We start from the raw sequence: 18,687 nt of genomic DNA, 5'->3' as shown, positions 1-18,687 counted from the left end.
TTTTTTGAAGAGCTAAATCCATTTACTGGAAAGTCCTATAATCTTTTTCAAAAATTCAAATTATTTTATTTGGATTCCTCGTGTCCCAAATTATCTCCAGAGTTTTCCTCAGAATTTTTGGGATTCTTTTGGATATATTTTTCATGGTTTAAAATATTTATCTAAACTTTTCTAGATTTATTTTAAGCCTGAAAATGTCTTTTGGAAAATGAATTCTTTTTCTTTTCATCCCGCGCTGGATTCAACCCGTATTTTACCCAGTCCACCCTAAACTCTAGAACCGTGCCACGTGCAAGCTTGAGCTTGGCCATTGCTATGATCTCTTGTCCGTTGCACTTCCACCGATAAAAAGTAAACCCAAAGCTTCTCGTTGAGATACCGAAGAAAACCCCCTTTTTTCCGCCTTTTGCCTTTCCTTTCCAAAGCTTAATAGTTTGTCAAAGTTAGCTGACCGCCACTCACCGTCGATCATCTTTCTTCAACAAGCTGGAGTTATCTAGAAGTCTTTCCATTTGCCCTTTCTTTTCTTTCTTTCTTTCTTTCTCTGTATAGTTCCTAATATCTCATCGTAGTTGGACCAATTCGTTTCTTCAATATCCGTCATGTTTCCTCTAACCTATCCGAGACCATAAGATGCTCTATCGAGCTCCCGATTCTCTAATCTTTCTCCCCCGATCAAATCTCGCTCAAAACGAAGTCGTACTTTGATTTCGGCATTTTCCGGTAACGCTTCGTTGTAGTCACCGTCAGCTCCAGCAACTAGCACCATCGCTCTGAAATCCTAGACTCAACCCAATCTCCCTCAGCAGCCCAACCTTTTTACCTTTCTCTTTACCCTTCTCTCCACGATCTGAATTCTATCCATCGGCCCGAATCAATATCAGCACTGTCGGGTGCTCCTCTTCGGCTCTCTACGATGACACAATCCCGCTTGTCACTCCTGTTCCTCTACCTTTTGTTTTCACCACGATAACCATACCACACAATGCTCAGTTTTCCTACGCATGCGTGCTATGACTCGTTGACCGAGTTCAATTCGGCCACGCATGTTCGTCCTCATCGTACGCCTGTATGCCACCTGCAGGCCGAGGTAGCATTTCACCGTGTGCTCATTTTGGACTTCATTCAAGACTAAACGACTCACGATGCTATCCTCGACGTATGCGTCATGCAAACCCAATCATTCACACCATATAAAAAGGTGCAGCCCACTCAACCCTTCTCTCCATATACCACTCGTCCGATCTATCCTGCTCGCTACCACGCCTCTATTTCTTTTAATCGACCCGTTTTCATGTTCGGTCCTCAACCGAATCTGTTCCGGCCCATAACCGAACTCGCTCGGCCACTCTAGTCACGACGCCAGGTCGTTTCCTCCTTCCTTTACCTTTTCCTTCCTCTCCTTGCTCACTAACTTGTGGGGCTCTCTGGTCAGCCCTATCTCGTCTCTCCCACGGGCAATCTGGACTCAGGATCGAGTCCCAGCCCGACGTACCACCATTCTGGGTGTGTGTAGCATGACAAGCCAGGGTTCCGATCACCTCCTATAAATGCCGAACGCCCGAGCCCTGTGTTCTTTGCTGCTGCGTCGCCTTGTCCCTGCTCGCTAAACCCTCAGCCCCGCACCCTCCACCAGCCAGACTCGATCGAGTCTGGGTGCTGCACCGCACCACTGCCTCCTTGGCATGCGTGCCATGCTAAGCCATGGCGCTAGCCCTATAAAAATCCTCGAGATGAGCCCCCGTTCCTATCTGTTCCTCCTGCACGGCCACCACCATCGCCTGGAGCCCCTACTGCCCCACGCTCCGCTCATCTCTTGCACAGCCGCCACTCGAGCTCGTGCTAGCAGCGCCGCCGCCGCCTGCGAGGCCGTGCGCCCATGATAGAAACCGCGAGCGCCGAGGCCGCGCGACCCTCCCACTCGCAAGGCTGTGTGCCCGAGCCCTCGCGCCCCGGCAGCCAACACCGCCGCCAAGGCCTGCTCTACCTCCCGTCGCCAGGAGTCTCGCGCGTGTGCCGCCAGGATGCCGCACTCCTCCATGCCCTGCTCTGCCCCTGCAGCCGCGCCCTCCCCCTGCAAGCCGCCCCTACCCAGTGGTGCCGCCTAGAGACGGAAGCCGGGCAGAGCGCCGCCATCTTGGCACAGACTGCCGCCACCACTTGCTGGCCAGATTCCGGCCGCCTCGGTGAGTCCCCGCTGCCGGTAAGCACCAAAATTGAATCCCCTCACCATCCTCTTTCTTTTCCCCTGCTCCCCGCGATCTTCCATGCCCGGAATCACCGGGAATCCGGCCAACAGTGGGCGCCAACCACCATGGGAGCTATTCCTGAGCTTTTGCAGATTAATCCCTAAATAAATATGTAATTTTCATGTTCTTTCTTGTGTATTGCAAAATCTGCAGAAAACCCCCTGTAAGTATAGATCTGTTCAACCCTAACCCAGCCCTGATGTTTTGCAGATCCAACCCTAAACTTAGATCTATTTGCAAGCAATGTTTCTATGTCTTGCAAATATTCCTTGCTAGCCCATAAAATCTATAGTTAATCACGACTAGGTCCCTGAAATCTTGTTTCGTTTGTAGATTTCTCATTTTAGATCCGTTTTGATCCGTTCTTTTTGCGTTAGTCTTCTAAAATCCTAAGCTATAGTTTAATAGTATTGTGTACCATAGTTCCTATTTTAAAATAAAATATAAATTTAATTTGATTAATATCCTCTCATCTATACTCCGGTTTTCATAATTAATATAACTTGATTAATATCAACTCAAATGTGCTTCTAATTTAATTTGTTTAGTTCAACTTGAATCATAAAGTTATACGTTTAGATGTTCGCACTAGTTCTTTTCTAATTAATTATTTAATTAGTGTAATTTGTACATAGATGATTATAAATAAAATATGACTAAGTTCTTCTTCGTTTTTATTAATGCAAATATAATATGAGTTAATTATAATTAGGGATACTCTCATTTGAATATGTTTTACATTTATTTTCCAATTAAAATAAATAAAGCTTATAGTTCTTTTGTTTCTTTTATAACATAAATCTTCCGATAGTTGTTTCTTTTCAACCGTAGCTCCGTCTTCCGCGTTTCTTGCGCTCTCTTGACCATAGCAACGAGCCCTATCCTATAGTATGACCTTTTTAAGTTTTCCTTTTGTTTGGTGTATCTATTTTTAATTGTTCTTGTTTGTTTGTTTGTTGTGTTTCGGTCCGGTGTTTGTTTGATGTTAGAAAGAGCGCGATCGAAGAGTTTTGAAGATTAAGAGTTTTAAGAACAAGAGTTGAAGACTCGGAGCAGTTATTCTCTAGAAGAAAGGCAAGTGATTTCTTGATCATGCTTTTATTCTAATAATCGTAATAAATCTAACTTTCTTTCATGCATGCATGTGTCTTAACCTGATGGATCCTAATTAAGGATATGCCTGGTCTTTATGATCATTCCTTGTCAATCTGGATTCTATCTTTGTTGGGTAGCTATGCTAGTTGCTTATACTCTTGGGATACGGTTGGTTACCTAAACAATGATATACCTGTTTTACTTCATGTTCGTAGATAAATTGTGCTGTTAATCACAAGATCATATGGTTATTCGGACATGGAGAACCACCCAGAACAATAGTGCAATCATAATACTATATGGCTCTGATCTTGGCTAATTAATTAGAAACTCTGGCTTGCGACAGTCTTACCGAAAAGGGCAAGAGAAGAGTGCGTTGATGGGGTATAGCCCGATCCTGTTGAGGCTTAGATATGATCCTGGTTAAGACGTTTTTCTCATTAGGGAGGGTTATGACCACTGCGGTCTGAAACTTTAGCGGATTGTCATAAGTTAGGGAATCTTTGTAAATATCTTGTAGTGAATCCCTTGCCACTCACCTCGGAAGTATTTAAGAGGCTAACTACCTCGCGCAAATCAGGAGACACGAATTGTGGGTAAAGTGTACAACCTCTGCTGAGTGAAAAGAGTGAAAACTGACATATCAGTTGTGCTCACGGTTAAGAGTGGCTTGGACCCTCACATGATTAATGAACATGAAGATGACTTAAATCATGGACCATATTTATGGTTATGGTTATGCTTCTGCTATATCTCTTCTGTTTCTTTAATGTGGGTTTTGGTATAAAATTATACCTAGTAATCAGGTGCTAATAAAACTTGACCAACTAAAATTGCTTATCGTAGTAAGCCAGTCAGGCTTTCCTTGATTTTGGCCTTTATGTCAAATAATTCCTAATACTTGCTGAGTACAATCACAAGTGTACTCATGCTTGTTATACTTGCTGCTCAGAAGAGAAAGTTGATTTGAAGTCTTTTGAAGATGATGCTGAGTTCTAAGCCTACAGAACCCCCGGTCGATTGTCTGTGAAGTTTGAAGTCTTCATTTTCAGAATAAGCTGTATAACTCCGATGGTCTTTTAATCTTTTATTTCTCTTTTCGTGATACTGTTACTGATTATTCACTAATGAAGTCACCATATGTACGTGGCATACAATTCGGTTTTGTCCTTAAAACCGGATGTAACATCCGGCCGCCACTGCCTCCCCGCGGCCTACCGTCCCCTCACCATCACCGCCACAACGGCCTCCCATCCCCTCGCCATCCTGGCCGCCACCACCGCGGCCTCCCGCACGAACTCCCGCGCCCCTCGCCATCCTGGATGCCGCGGCCGTGGCCTCCCCGCGCCCCTCGCCGCCATAACCTTCATTCTTCCTTTGCTGCCAGCGACGGCGACGGTGGTGGAGGCCGCCGGCACGGCACGATTGAACCTTAGTTGTGTCGTGCCTAAGCCGAGGAGCCAGCACACAATACCGGCATGGCACGACTAAGGCTTAGTGTATTGTCATTATGTCATGCCGAATCATATCATGCCCAAGTTATGCTAGTGTCGTGCATCCCATCTGGCTATCTATAAGTTTACAAAGTGGAGATATGAATTTATAATGGTTGGCTGCAAACTAAATTCCTAAAATTGTTTTAACATAAATGGATGGATGTTTCACGGGCTTAATCCAGCAGTGAAGGACGTGGTTTATACTGGTTGGGCTATTATTTTTCTTGGGCCAGAAGTGTTGTATGGGGCAGCAAAGCCCAAGAGCTTGGATCAGCTCATGAAGCAAAGGAGCACAGGGAGGATGACATCCCCTGGCGGCGGCGTCATGTGCAGCAGCCGGAGCTCCGCTGGAACTGTGATTCCAGGCGCCGTTGTTTTCAAATCCGAGGGCATATGGGGAGATGGAGGATTTTTTAATGTGAATTTTCGGCGTGATACACTTTCCGTAATTTAAAACGGTTGATTGCCTATAACTTTTGATATTATATTCTAAAAAGTCCTATATGCCTATAGATTCGACTAGAGATATACTCCCTCCATTTTTATTTACATATTATATTAGGTTTGTTCCAAGTTAAAGTTAGCTAACTTTGATCAAATCTATTAAAAAATATAGCAACAACTATACTATCAACATATGCACTGTCAACTATCAACGTATACTTCACGGTGGATTTAATGAAATAAATTTAGTATTGTAAATGTTATTATTTTTTTATAAATTTGGTCAAAATTGGTCAAGTTTAATTTAGGACAGACCTAATACAATATGTAAATAAAAATAAAAATAGAGGGAGTATGACAACAGAAACTGGTGGCCAAATTTGCTGCCTGGAAACGAATGGACCTTTTCTCAAATGCAAATTTCCACTACCGAATGAAAAAATGTTAAGGATGCACTCTGTCAGAAACCAGCAAAGCGCTAAACAGATAGCGGAGCAACATGCAACCAGAATTTTTTTAATAAAATCAGCCGGAGACTTTTTTAAAAAAATGAACAGGACTGGAGCCCTTGGGTCGAGTCAAGCCACAGAGCTGCTAACAAAAGGCAAAACTAGCCATCATCTAATAAATCAAATGCCGTAGACTGTGTTCCAGCGGATCTTATTCTTATCATCCTCCACAAACATTCTTCCAAAACCTTTCACAAAAACAAAAATTCTTCCTACACTACCAACAATGGCTGCCGCGAGCTCTCCCCTCTGCTTTCACCTCACGTTCCTATGTCTTTACTGGTTCTTCGTGCTGTGCATGGACGTCCCTTCTGCTTCCTCACTTTCATTCAGCCTCAACTTCACCAAGACCACAAGGGACCCCTGCGGCGACGAGCTCGTGTGCGAGGGCGACTCGATCTTTTCAAACTCCACAATCGAGCTGACAAGAAAAAGCCATGTCGCGAACAGCTACGATGGCCAAGGCCGGGTGTGGTACGGGACTCCGGTGCCACTGTGGGATCCCGTCACCGGCGAGGTAGCAAGCTTCACCACCGCCTTCTCCTTCAAGATCACGCTGAGCCCGAACAGCACTCGATGGGCCGACGGGATGGCCTTCTTCCTCGCGCGTTACTACCCGAACAGCAGCGTCCTTGCCACCGGTGCCGGCGGCGGGCACCTCGGCCTCTTCACCTTGAACAACCACTTCAACGCGACCGGCGACTACCGGGTCGTCGCCGTCGAGTTCGACACGTTCCTCAACGTAGGGTGGGACACCAGCGACGAGCACGTCGGCATCGACGTCAACTCTCTCAGGTCGGAGGCGTTCGTGGACACGGCCTCGCCGGGATTCAAGAACCGGACACATGATTCCGCCATGACCGCCACGGTCCACTACGACAGCCGGACGAAACTGCTAGCCGTCGACCTCCAAATCGACGACACCTTGTACCATGTCAACACGACGGTTGACCTCAAGCGGGAATTGCCGCACACGGTGGCCGTCGGCTTCTCGGCATCGACCGGCTTCGGCAACGAGCTGCACCAGCTGCTGGCCTGGTCCTTCAACTCCACGCTCGAGAATACCTCGGAACAACCCTCCTCGACCTCGACCAGCAAGTCGATGCTACTCAAGGTACTTGTCCCTGTACTCGTCGTGTCGGCCTGTGCGATCGTGGGTCTCCTCCTGTGGTTGTGCCTGACGAAACTAAGAAGGATGGGCGAGCCGGAAGCGGAGGAGGTGCTACGCTGTGAGGCTGAGTTCGAGAAAGGGCTGGCGGGGCCAAGGCGGTATCTGTACCGTGAGCTCACGGCCGCAACGGGCAACTTCGCAAAGGAGAATCTCCTCGGGCGAGGAGGTTTTGGCAGTGTGTACAAGGGCCAAATCCTGAGCAGCAGATTCGATAATCAAGGCCAGCAGCTTGTAGCCGTCAAGAAGTTCTCCTTGGAGTCCTCTCAGGGGAGGAAGGAGTTTGAGGCGGAGGTGATGATCATCAGCCAGCTGAGGCACCGCAACCTCGTGCAGCTCTTGGGCTGGTGCGATTGCCTTAAAGGGCTCTTTCTCGTCTACGAGCTCGTGCCGGAAGGAAGCCTAGATAAGCACATCCATAACAACGAGAGATTGTTAACTTGGCCCGTGAGGTAAGGCCCACTAATTAACTGGTCTGATTTCATTTGAACATTTCGTATAATTTGATTTAAAAGGTATTACAAGCTTTGTTTGAAGATTTGTTGACCTCTCTAAATTAAAAAATGGATGGACCCTTCCGGCTATCTTCGCAACTGCTCGATAGACCAATACTTCATAGCTCCACTCAATAATCCGCTAGTTAATCCGTGTTCTAATTCCTAAATCTCTCACCTCAAAAGGATTATTGTTACATGCTTTACTAATTTTAAGCTTAACAGGATATTATAACTGTTGACACTCATATTTGGCACAGGCGATGAACATAAAGACATAAAGATTAGCCTTAACTAAAATCATTGAAACGATCGAAACGTATATATGGATCACTCAAATCAGACTCCAAGTGAGAGAGTTTTGGTGACTGAAAAGTGATGTGCGTTAATAGCTTGGATTAATTCGGTCAATTTGCTATTAGTTCTGAGGGTCAAATTGCATAATAGACACCACCAATGGATACCACTTATCGAGCTGATCGAAATGGACATGTGGATGATCCCAATCAGGTACCGGATGAGAAAATTACAACCGATGGAAGGTGAGTGCTACAGTTGGTAGATTAATCTGCTGGTAGCTATAAGTTGGGCAAGGAATGAGTCGGTCAATGCAGAGAGTTTGTGGATTCTTTTCTACAGTATGACAGACTGATCAGGTGCTTATTTGACCGAATGGGTTGGTCATTCCAAAGAGGTTAAGAAGAGTTGTTCTATAACCTCACCGATTGATTCGATCAGAAAGGTCGGTGATAACGAAGGATGAGCTGGTCATTCCAAAGTTAAAACCGAGTCGAGAATAAGCCGAGCTAATGAGCACCGATTGATTCGGTACAAAAGGTCTGTGAAAGCGAAGGATAAGTCAGGCATTCCAAAGGCGAAACTAAGCCTAGCCGATGAGCATCAGCCAATTCGCTCATAAGTTTTTAGCATCACCGAATGAGTAAGTCATTGACCGAATTTGCGGATTTTGATGTGTTTTGAGATCTACTCGGATTTAAGATTTTCTTAACCCGTGTATTGTTAGTTTGAGACTCTTTGGTGCCACTTACCAGTTAGATAAATCCATGCCACCCCATATATAGTTGAGGGGTGTAGGCCAATTGAATGAACCACAATCGAATTTGTCAAACATAATTATTCTTTTTTCTCTTCATCCTTACTTTTCCCGCTCTAGTTGATGTTGGTTCTTCGTCTTAACGGCGATCTACGACGCCCTAGCTGGTATGCCGAGCCTAGGGCACTCCATTGGCCAGTGCCACACCTTGACGGGGTCCCTCCTAGATGTGGCGTTCTCCGGATTCAAGTCCTTCGACGATGTGCTTTGGCCTCACGCTCACCATTGAGGGCACGCTGTGCGTGTTTAGTGTAGGACACATCTTTATGTCAACAATAACGATCATATGCTGAGGATACCACACATCCATCATTTATTAATCCATAATAACTCCACCAGAGGTTATTGCACTGCACAATGATTTAGTTCTTAACTCGCCTCATATTTTCCAAGACCTACCTGACCATCAGACCTAACTGACAGATGACAACATTTCTAGTTCTCTCTTCTTCTAATTTATAACCGTGGATGAACCAGGCTCTATTCAAACTTGCAGAGACTTTAAGAAGTTTACACATTTTCTAATTAACACAAAGATAATCTGAGTCATTTAATTAACGCAGGTACAAGATCATTTTGGGATTAGCGTCAGCGCTACGCTACCTGCACCTGGATTGGGAGCAATGCGTTGTGCACGGCGACATCAAGCCAAGCAACATCATGCTCGACTCGTCGCACAGCACCAAGCTGGGTGACTTCGGCCTCGCCCGGCTCGTCGACCACGGGACCTGCCCGCGAACCACGGAGTTCATCCAAGGCACCGTCGGATACATCGACCCGGAGTTCGTCAACACGCACCGGCGGACCACCGAGTCGGACGTCTACAGCTTCGGCATCGTCCTGCTGGAGATCGTCTCCGGCCGGCAGCCGGTGTACCAGCAGGAACCGGCCTTCACGCTGCTCAAGTGGGTGTGGAGCCTCTACGCCCAGGACTCGATCCTCGACGCCGCGGACCCGCGGCTGAGGACCGGCGGCGACGCCGAAGACGAGCAGCAGATGGAGCGTGCCCTGGTCGTGGGGCTCTGGTGCGCGCACCCTGACCCGGCAGAGCGACCGTCCATGGCGCAGGCAATGCACGCGCTGCAGTCGCCGGACGCGAGGATGCCGGTGCTCTCGCCGCAGATGCACAAGCAGGGCCCGCCAATAAGCTTCGACTTGGGCGACATACCCAGTAGTGTCCGCTCTTCATCGGTCATGTGAACGACGCCTTCACGACAGTGATTGGAACGCATTCCACATTAAACCATGACTGATAATCTGTTTAGTTCACCAGCTGGACCATCCAATGCGTGATGAACATCAGATGCTTTGTTTCTGAATTATCTGCTAAATTAATTTAATATTTAGCACTGCCTGTTTGGCATTTAAGTGCTACTGTGTATGGATTTGCATAAAGGTTATAAATGATGGGACGCTTCAGAGATGAACATCTGTATTTGTATTGAACTTCTTTTTTCAAAAAAGTGCAATTAACTTATTTGATGTCAGATCCGGAACTACGAGACTACGCACATAATGTAGAATAGTCTGAAATAAGGGATGAGGGATGTCCTGATGTGAACTAGGGTTCCCGATCTTCCGAAAGGTTCTATTAACTCTCGATTTGGTGGAGTCGCAACACAATTCGATCCGGCTTCTGAAGAACACGTTTTGAACCCCGCAATTGCAGCACCACATCTTCTCAGGTTATCGACCGGTGTTGCACGGCCGATCTCGCTAAGAAGGCTAATCCTTGCCTGCGAATCGAAAAACACAAGCAAAAACAAAGAAGAATGCAACTGAAATTGCAGATATATGATTAACTCACGAAGTTGGGATCTCACAAACCGATGAGCGGCGAAACTGATCTTGACAGATTAATCTAAGCAAAACCCAAACCCTAACTTGGGTGACTCTACTGAATATAAAGTGTTTAGGGGCGTGCAAGATCCCTGGACTCACCCTAATGGGCTCCAATACGATACACAGGCCAACAGCCCAAAAGACAATGGCGCAGCACCGAGACAGATTCTGGACGTCCCCTTGATTCGACGATTCCCGTTGATTCAGACATCATTTGGTCATGGGACCGGTGCCATTGGAAGATCTATAAAAATATCTTTCCAACCAAATATGGAACGTCAAAATCAAACTTAGTATGTGACCTGGGCATCCAATCTAAGACAGACTGCTCCTGGACTCCGGGGTGGACTCGAAGTTGAGTTGTATTGGGCCTCCAAGTGTCTTGGACGTCCCTTGCTGGCCTTATCCGACTCCAAGCTCCTCTCCACGCATCCCCTGATCCTCTCCTTTGTTCCTAATCATAACATAATCATTAGGTTGTAATCTAGTCTCAAAATCATAAAAGGAAGTGCTTAGGAAAGAGCTCACCTCTAACATCAATTGTCTCGAACGAGCTCTAGTGATTGGACCTTAAATGTCCAGCGGAGTCTTGTGTGCATCCGAAGGAGTGATGTCATCATCATGTCCCATACTTTATATCTATTGTAACTACTCGTATGCGAGTAGAACTAGTCGGAACAGATGGAAACTACCCGAGTAGTACTCGGGTAGGACTACTAAGCTAGTATCAGGCTATGATTCCATATAACCCTTTCCCCCAGAGTATATAAGGGCGGGCAGGGGCCCCTCCAAAGACAATGACACCAATAACCAATTCAAGGCAACATAAACCACTGTACAGAATGTAGGGTATTATGCACATCGCGGTCCGAACCTGTCTAAACCTTCTGTTGCTTGCACCTTCGAGTTTCTGATCTCAGCGACACCCTGCCTACAAATCTACTACCTTAGTGTATACCTATGTAGGCTTGCCGGTAAAACACCGACAATTGGCGGGCCAGGTAGGGGTGTTCACCGAAGACCAACGGCGAACTCGATGGCATCCTTCAACTCTGCCACTGTACCTAAGGAAGGCGCCACCTTCGTCTTCGGCTCTTAGGTCTGCGCCACCAATGGTTAAGGTGGCTTCAACAGCCATGTTACCAACCCTAGGGAGCTAGAGACACTGTTGCTCGCCTTCAGCCAAGACATTGGCACTCTAGCCGTCGAATCCAGCCAAACCCGACTTTCCTATCTAGTTGGAAACTAAGCTAGCCGTCTTCGGGCGATCCCCCTTCCCCAGATCAGCGCTAGCGATCTAATCGCCGTAATTGATCAGGTGGACCGTAGCATCACCAGGTGCGTCAAAATCGCGCAGGCTGTTCTCCAACGCTCTTGCGACTGGGCCCCCCACGACCTGGAACCGCTCTGAGACACTGCATCCGCTTCTCGTTGACGCCGGTGACATCTTCTCCGGAACCCATCAAGTTGACCAATCCATCGCTGAGTGCATCAGGAACACGAAAGCCGCTCTCCAACACTCTGGCCCTCACGGGCCAGACAGACCCACAACGGTGTTCGATTGCAATTTCGATGACTTCATCGACAAACTCGGCAACTCACCGCTACCTTACCTGCCGGAGAAACCCAAGCACAATCCCATGTTTGACTCCAAGTCCCTCTCCGCTCTGGAAGAGGATCTAGATCTCCTACTACAACTCAAAGAAAGAGAAGCCACTGCTTGCTAGGGGGCTCCCGTCTTCGATGACTACTCGGACTCCGACGACAACATCACGGCTTTATTAGGCGGACACCAGGCCCTGGCAATGAAATCAAATCTGGTGGGTGAGCTCACATGTCAGAAGGGCATGGAACCCTCCGAACCACTCGAGCTCAGCGCGCCACACTACGCCACCGACCCCGACGAACTTCCATTCCAGGAAGGCAGGCCCCTCGACTCCTCCGATGAAGAGAGGTCTGATCAAGACAAAAGTGGGACATTTTTTGCCGGAGCGAGGAATATTCATGGTTTGCATCGCGGAAATTCAGCTCACAGACCAAGAAGGCTCGGAGCATCTCCAATTGGACGACTACTACATCGACAATGACTACATCTCCGATACGCCAGGGCAAGATACGGATACGATAATGAAATTCGGCAGTCCCGAACTACCTGATCATGTTCATGACACCGAGGATGTCATGAGGATTGAAGATGAAAACGACGTTCAAAAATAATGATGTAGGTTTAGAAACACCAAACATGCCGAGCGCAGGCAACGCACACTGGAGCGACAGCAGCACCAGCCCAGCAACCTCTACGACTTCTCCACGACTGATCTCCGCAACATCATCAACATCGGCCGGGACGCTCATAATATCATCATCGCCCGACAGCAAGAGCGTGTCGAGGTAGAAGCCTACAGTCCCACCAACTACCACATCCCTCAAGACTACTTGATTTCAACTCGGAAGCGTAAGCCGGACACCCCTGATGCAACCACAGAACAACCAACTCGAGGTAAGAAGACCTCCATCTCGCAAGAACGCTTCAAGAGGGCTCTCCATAGGTGTTGCCCGTGATATCCAAATGACAGTCACTCTGCCTTCGAATGCCATAACCTCCGCAAGGCCCTAGGAGCCCCACTACTCAAGAGCGTCAAGAAGAAGGACCACGAAGGGAGATAGCCTAACTACTCGGATGATGAAACGTGAAAGAATTAAGACCTGATCTGAGGAGTCTTCTTTGAGGCTTTTTTAGGGAGTGTGTATAACCATTGTTTTGGAATAACATTTTCAAAACAAGGGGTTCTTCACATTTAAACCCAAAAATCCCCTTTGTTTATCGCTTGATCAAGGAAGTAAAGTCACATTTTTTCTCCTGAAGTAAAGTGAGAAGCAAATTTAAACTCTTTCGTTCTGTCGAGCTAACAAGGACGCATCCGCCACGCGATTTTGTTGGGAACCCTATGTAAGCATCTAGGCCCTCAAGGTATGTTTCGGTGATTAATGACAACCATTATTGTGACTAATGAGTTTGTGCAGCTTTATAGATCATTATCGCTCATTTGGTCATATGTCAAAAGAAGCCCCTAATTTTCATTACTCAAAAAGGCGATCTCGGCATTCAACTCAATATTACGTCAAGACTAAGGATCTTTCTAGTCCTAAGTGTCATAAGGTTGAGAAGGACACTTAGGTTAGTATAGGTTTTATAGTTTTGTAGTGATCGCACTATTAAGAGGGGTTTAGGCTAAGTAACTTGAGCATGGACATGGTCATTTGAAAATGGATGCACACAATGGTCTCTCAGGTTTCTAGAAGCTCAAATAAGTGGTTCTCAACTTATATCTCAAGAATATTTGGATTTCATTCAAGACTCAAATCAAAAAAGGCAAAATCAGGAAAAATCCTTAACACCGGTTTAACCGACGCCTCAACTTTTCTATACATCGGTTAAACGAAGTCAGCAGAGTCTGGACAAGTCAATACACCGGTTAAACCGACGTTATTTGAAATGGGACGTCGGTGCAGTTGACCAGAGACTTGGTTTTTCAATTGATCAGTGGACAACTACACTCACCGGTTAAACCGATGATACGTCGGTTAATCTGCCCAAGCTGTAACGGCTAGTTTTCAGAAGGGGCAGTTTACATTCACCGGTTAAACCGACGATGACTATTGGAGGTACGTCGGATTAACCGGCGCTACGCAGTTTTCTGGCAGCTTTTTCTCCAATGGCTCTATTCGTGTGAGCTGCCTATATAGACCCCTCCAATGGGTCATTTTACTACTCTTGACACCAGGCAACATCCAAACACTCATACTATAGTCAAGAGCCACCTTGAGCTTCATCATTTCACTAACTTGTTCATTCAATCATTCAAGAAGCAAGATTAAGGACTTGAGTAGAGAGAAGCTTGTGTGCATCCGTTCTTGGTGATCGGTTCTTGCTCAAGTGAAGGCCTTAGCTTGTTACTCTTGGTGATTGGCATCACCTAGGCGATCTTGGTGATCAAGGTGATTCTCGCGGAGCTTGCCAAGGAGTGTGGGAGCCCGGAGAAGAAGATTGTACGTGGCTTGATCTCCACCACACCGGGATGGTGAACGGAGACTTTTAGTGAGCGCCCTCGTCTTGGTGACTTGGGAGGTGACAATACTCTTTATGAGTGTCACAACGTGGATTAGGGGTGTGTGTGCCAACACATCGATACCACGGAAAAAATCCGGTTGTCTCTTGTCCACTTTACTTATTCAAGCATTATCTTTCATGCAATTTATTCATGTGCTTGATTTAGGGATCATTACTTTGCTCTACCTTGCTAGGCTTTACCTCCTTTTATCTTTCCTAGCTTGCGTAGGTAGTTTAGTTACCCGGTTGGTGAATTGGTGCCTTTCTAGCTTTGCATAGGTTAAGGTTACTTTACCTTATTTTAGAAATTGAAAAAGGCCTAATTCACCCCCCCCTCTTGGTCCATCGATCCTTTCAATTGGTATCAGATCCTCGTTGCTCATTTGGATCATTAGGCTTCACCGCCTAGAGCTATAGCCAAGATGGGTGGTTCGCCGCCTCACTTCGAGGGCAAGAACTTTGCTTATTGGAAAGTTCGCATGGCCGCATACCTTGATGCGATTGCCCCCGAAGTGTGGTCGGCAACTAAAGTCGGGTTCACCGGAACTCCCAACCCGGAACAATTAAAATGGAATGCTAAAGCTAGAAATGCAATTTTCGAAGCCATTAGTGAGGAAGTCTTTGCTAGAGTTAATGGCATGGACTTAGCGAGTGATATTTGGAAGGAGCTCATTGAAATTCATGAAGGCTCCACTAAAGTTCGTGAGCAAAAATATCACTTGTTTAGAGCTAAGTATGATTCCTTTAAAATGCTAGCTCATGAAAATTGCAATGATATGTATTCTCGCTTGAATGTCATTGTCAAGGACATTAATGCACTTGAAATATCCAAAATTGACAGTGCATCCATCAATCGCAAGATTCTCATGCTCCTTCCGAAGCCCAAGTATAACATTATTAATGCTATGCTTCAAAAGGAGGATCTTGACACAATGGAAGTAGGAGAACTTGTGGGGGAAATTCGCGCTCATGAAATGAGCATTCTTGGTATGTCCGAAGAGCCAACGTCAAGCAAATCAATTGCTCTAAAGACCAAGACAAACAAATCCCGCAAGCTCAAAATGATCAAGCAAGATTCAAGCTCAAGCAATGAAGAAGATGATCATCATGAAAGCTCATCCGATGTTGAAGATGATGAAGAACTTGCTCTCATGATGAGAAAGTTCACACGCTTAAATGAAAAGATCAATAAGAAGGGTTTCAACTTTGACTCCAAAAAGGGAATGTTCCAGCCAATAGATGTCAAGAACAAGATTTGCTACAATTATGGCGAAAAAGGTCACATCCGTCCAAATTGCCCCAAGCCGGATAAAAGGAACAAGGACAACAAGAGCAAGCATCGCCATGATTCGAGCGATGATGAAGAAGAGGAAAGGAAGAATAAAAACAAGAAATTTGGGAAGAAGAAGACCCATGACAAGAAGACTAAGCTCTTCCCAAAGAAGAAAGGGCACACCAAGAAAAGTTTCTTGGTGGAAAAATAAGAGTGGGTGATCGATGTCTCATCAAGCGAAGATTCAAGTGATGAAGAAGACATCGTCACCATCGCCCTCACCAATGAAGAACCACCACTACCTCCGCCTCCTATGTGCCTCATGGCAAAAGGTAACACCAAGGTATGTGAGGTAGATAGTGAAGATGATACTGATGAAGAGTTTGATCCTAATGAATTCACTAACCTCATCAATGAGTATACATCCGTCATCAAGAGGGAAAAGGGCAAAGTCAAAATTCTTGAGAGCACTCATGCCAAGTTAGAGCTTGCCCACTCCGACTTACTTGGTAAGTACAATGACTTGCTCAAAAAGCACAATGAGTCACTTGTACTTGCTAAGCAAGTTGAAAAGAGCCACAAAAAGCTCAAACAAGAGCATAGGGAGTTGGCTCACAAGTATCAAGAACTTGAATTTGCCTATGAAGTTATTGACCCAAGTCTTGAGAAATTTGCTCATGAAAAGGTCAATGCTTCTACTTCATGCGATGACCTACTCATTGATGCATATGCCACTAACGTTGTGCCCAAGCTTGCTCCTTCTAGGGAAAAGGAATTGATGGATCAAGTAGCAAGCCTCAAGAGTAGTGTGGAGAAACTCTCAAGAGGAGAATACATCCACAAGGAGATTCTCTTCAACAATACCCGTGACTATGGCAAGAGAGGTCTTGGTTCATTTCCGGAGCCAAACATGGCTACAACTCCTTCTCCAGAGATCAAGACAAGCTTCATCAAGGAAGTTGGTTCATATTGCCAACATTGCCAAGTCACCGGGCACCACACTAGGGAGTGCACTTTGCCATCACGTCCTCTTCCTAACTTACCCAAGAATTACTCATCAATATTTCAAAATAACCATTTTCTCTTGAGTAAAGTGAAGGGCAAGGTGAAGGCCAAGTTCATTGGCAAAATTGCTAAGGAGTCGAAGAAGAAGCTCCCCAAGCAACTTTGGGTCCCAAAAACTCTTGTCACACATGTGCAAGGCCCAAAGCTTGTTTGGGTTCCTAAAACTCAAAAATGAATTCTCATGTGTGTAGGTGAACTACAAAGCCGGTGGAAAACATTGGGTACTTGATAGCAGTTGCTCTCAACACATGACCGGCAATGATAGCATGTTCACCTCTCTTGAAGACCCCGGCGATCATGAACATGTCACCTATGGTGATAACTCAAGGGGGAAAGTCTTAGGTTTGGGTAGAATTGTAATTTCAAAAGATTTATCTATTTCAAATGTCTTGTTTGTAGAAGCACTTAGTTTTAATCTTATTTCTATTGCTCAATTATGTGATCTTGGACTAACGTGTGTCTTTGACAAGAATGGTGTTGTAGTGACTCATGAAAAAGACAAGTCATTGGTATTCACGGGGTTTAGGCATGGCAACATCTATTTGGTGGATTTCTCTTCAAAGCAAACAAGCACCATGACTTGCCTTTTCACCAAGTCGTCTCTTGGGTGGCTTTGGCATAGAAGAATTGCTCATATTGGCATGAGCAACCTCAAGAAAGCCCACAAGAGAGGGATGATCACCGGCGTAAAGGACGTCACTTTTGATAAGAACAAGCTACGCAAAGCATGTCAAGCCGGGAAGCAAGTTGCAACACATCATCCTATCAAGACGATGTTGTCTACCTCCAAGCCGCTCGAGCTACTACACATGGATCTCTTTGGTCCAACTTCATACAAGAGCATTGGTGGTAACCTCTAATGCCTAGTAATTGTTGATGATTTTTCACACTACACTTGGGTCATGTTTCTAGGCGATAAGGGTGAAACTCCAGAGATCTTCAAGACATTTGCAAGAAAAGCTCAAAGGGAATACAATTCCCCAATCGTGAAGATCCGGAGTGACAACGGCACCGAGTTCAAAAATATGAAGATTGAAGAATGGTGCGATGAAAAAGGAGTCAAACATGAGTTTTCCGCCACCTACACGCCTCAACAAAATGGAGTGGTGGAAAGAAAGAACAAGACACTCATCACCCTAGCAAGAGCAATGTTGGATGATTATAGCACGTCCGAGAAGTTTTGGGCGGAAGCAATCAACATGGCGTGTCATGCATCCAACCGAGTGTATCCTCACCGACTCCTCGAGAAAACTCCATATGAGCTCATCACCGGGAGGAAACCAAATATATCATATTTTCGAGTCTTTGGTTGCAAATGCTTCATCTATAAGAAGAAAAGGCTCGGTAAGTTTGAGAGTAGATGTGATGAAGGTTTCTTTCTTGGTTATGCATCAAACTCCAAAGCATATAGAGTATTCAATCAAACCACCGGGTTAGTTGAAGAAACATGTGATGTGGAGTTTGATGAATCTAATGGCTCCCAAGAGGAGGTTGTTGGCTATGAAAATGTAGGGGATGAAGAGATTGAAGAAGCTTTGAAGAAGATGTCCATTGGGGATATCAAGCCGGAGGAGGTGCATGAAGACAATGATCAATGGGGAGGACCTTCCTCATCTTTACCAAACACCTCCACGGCACCCCAAGTGGATGAAGATCAAGATAAAGTTGATCCACTACCTCAAGAAAATGTGTCAATGCCAACACCCCAAGTCCAAGAACAAGAAGAGCAAAATGTTCCACCACAAGCACAAGTCACCCATGATCCACCCCAACAAGCATCCACGCAAATACCGCTAGTGAAGCATGGTCGCATTTCCAAGGATCATC

At 45.9% G+C, this 18,687-nt stretch overlaps 1 protein-coding gene across 1 annotated transcript; it reads left to right on the top strand.

The window, feature by feature from the left end:
• The first annotated feature begins 916 nt into the window (after positions 1-916).
• Positions 917-9,769, top strand: LOC112881029 (L-type lectin-domain containing receptor kinase IX.1-like). Its single transcript, XM_025945740.1, has 3 exons — positions 917-972; positions 6,106-7,413; positions 9,133-9,769. Exons 1-3 carry the CDS (start codon positions 917-919, stop codon positions 9,767-9,769), a joined length of 2,001 nt encoding a protein of 666 aa, XP_025801525.1.
• Positions 9,770-18,687: the final 8,918 nt, after the last annotated feature.

The sequence above is a fragment of the Panicum hallii genome, chromosome 2, assembly GCF_002211085.1.
Source record: "Panicum hallii strain FIL2 chromosome 2, PHallii_v3.1, whole genome shotgun sequence".
NCBI lineage: Eukaryota > Viridiplantae > Streptophyta > Magnoliopsida > Poales > Poaceae > Panicum > Panicum hallii.
The sequence above is the reverse complement of the archived record's forward strand: the minus strand, read 5'-3'. Positions and strand labels throughout refer to the sequence as shown.

Coding starts and splice junctions, on each gene's coding strand:
- LOC112881029 (XM_025945740.1), top strand. CDS start 917: ATGACACAATCCCGCTTGTCACTCCTGTTCCTCTACCTTTTGTTTTCA. Junction 973..6,105: donor CTTTTGTTTTCACCACGATA/ACCATACCACAC, acceptor GGACGTCCCTTC/TGCTTCCTCACTTTCATTCA. Junction 7,414..9,132: donor TTGTTAACTTGGCCCGTGAG/GTAAGGCCCACT, acceptor TAATTAACGCAG/GTACAAGATCATTTTGGGAT.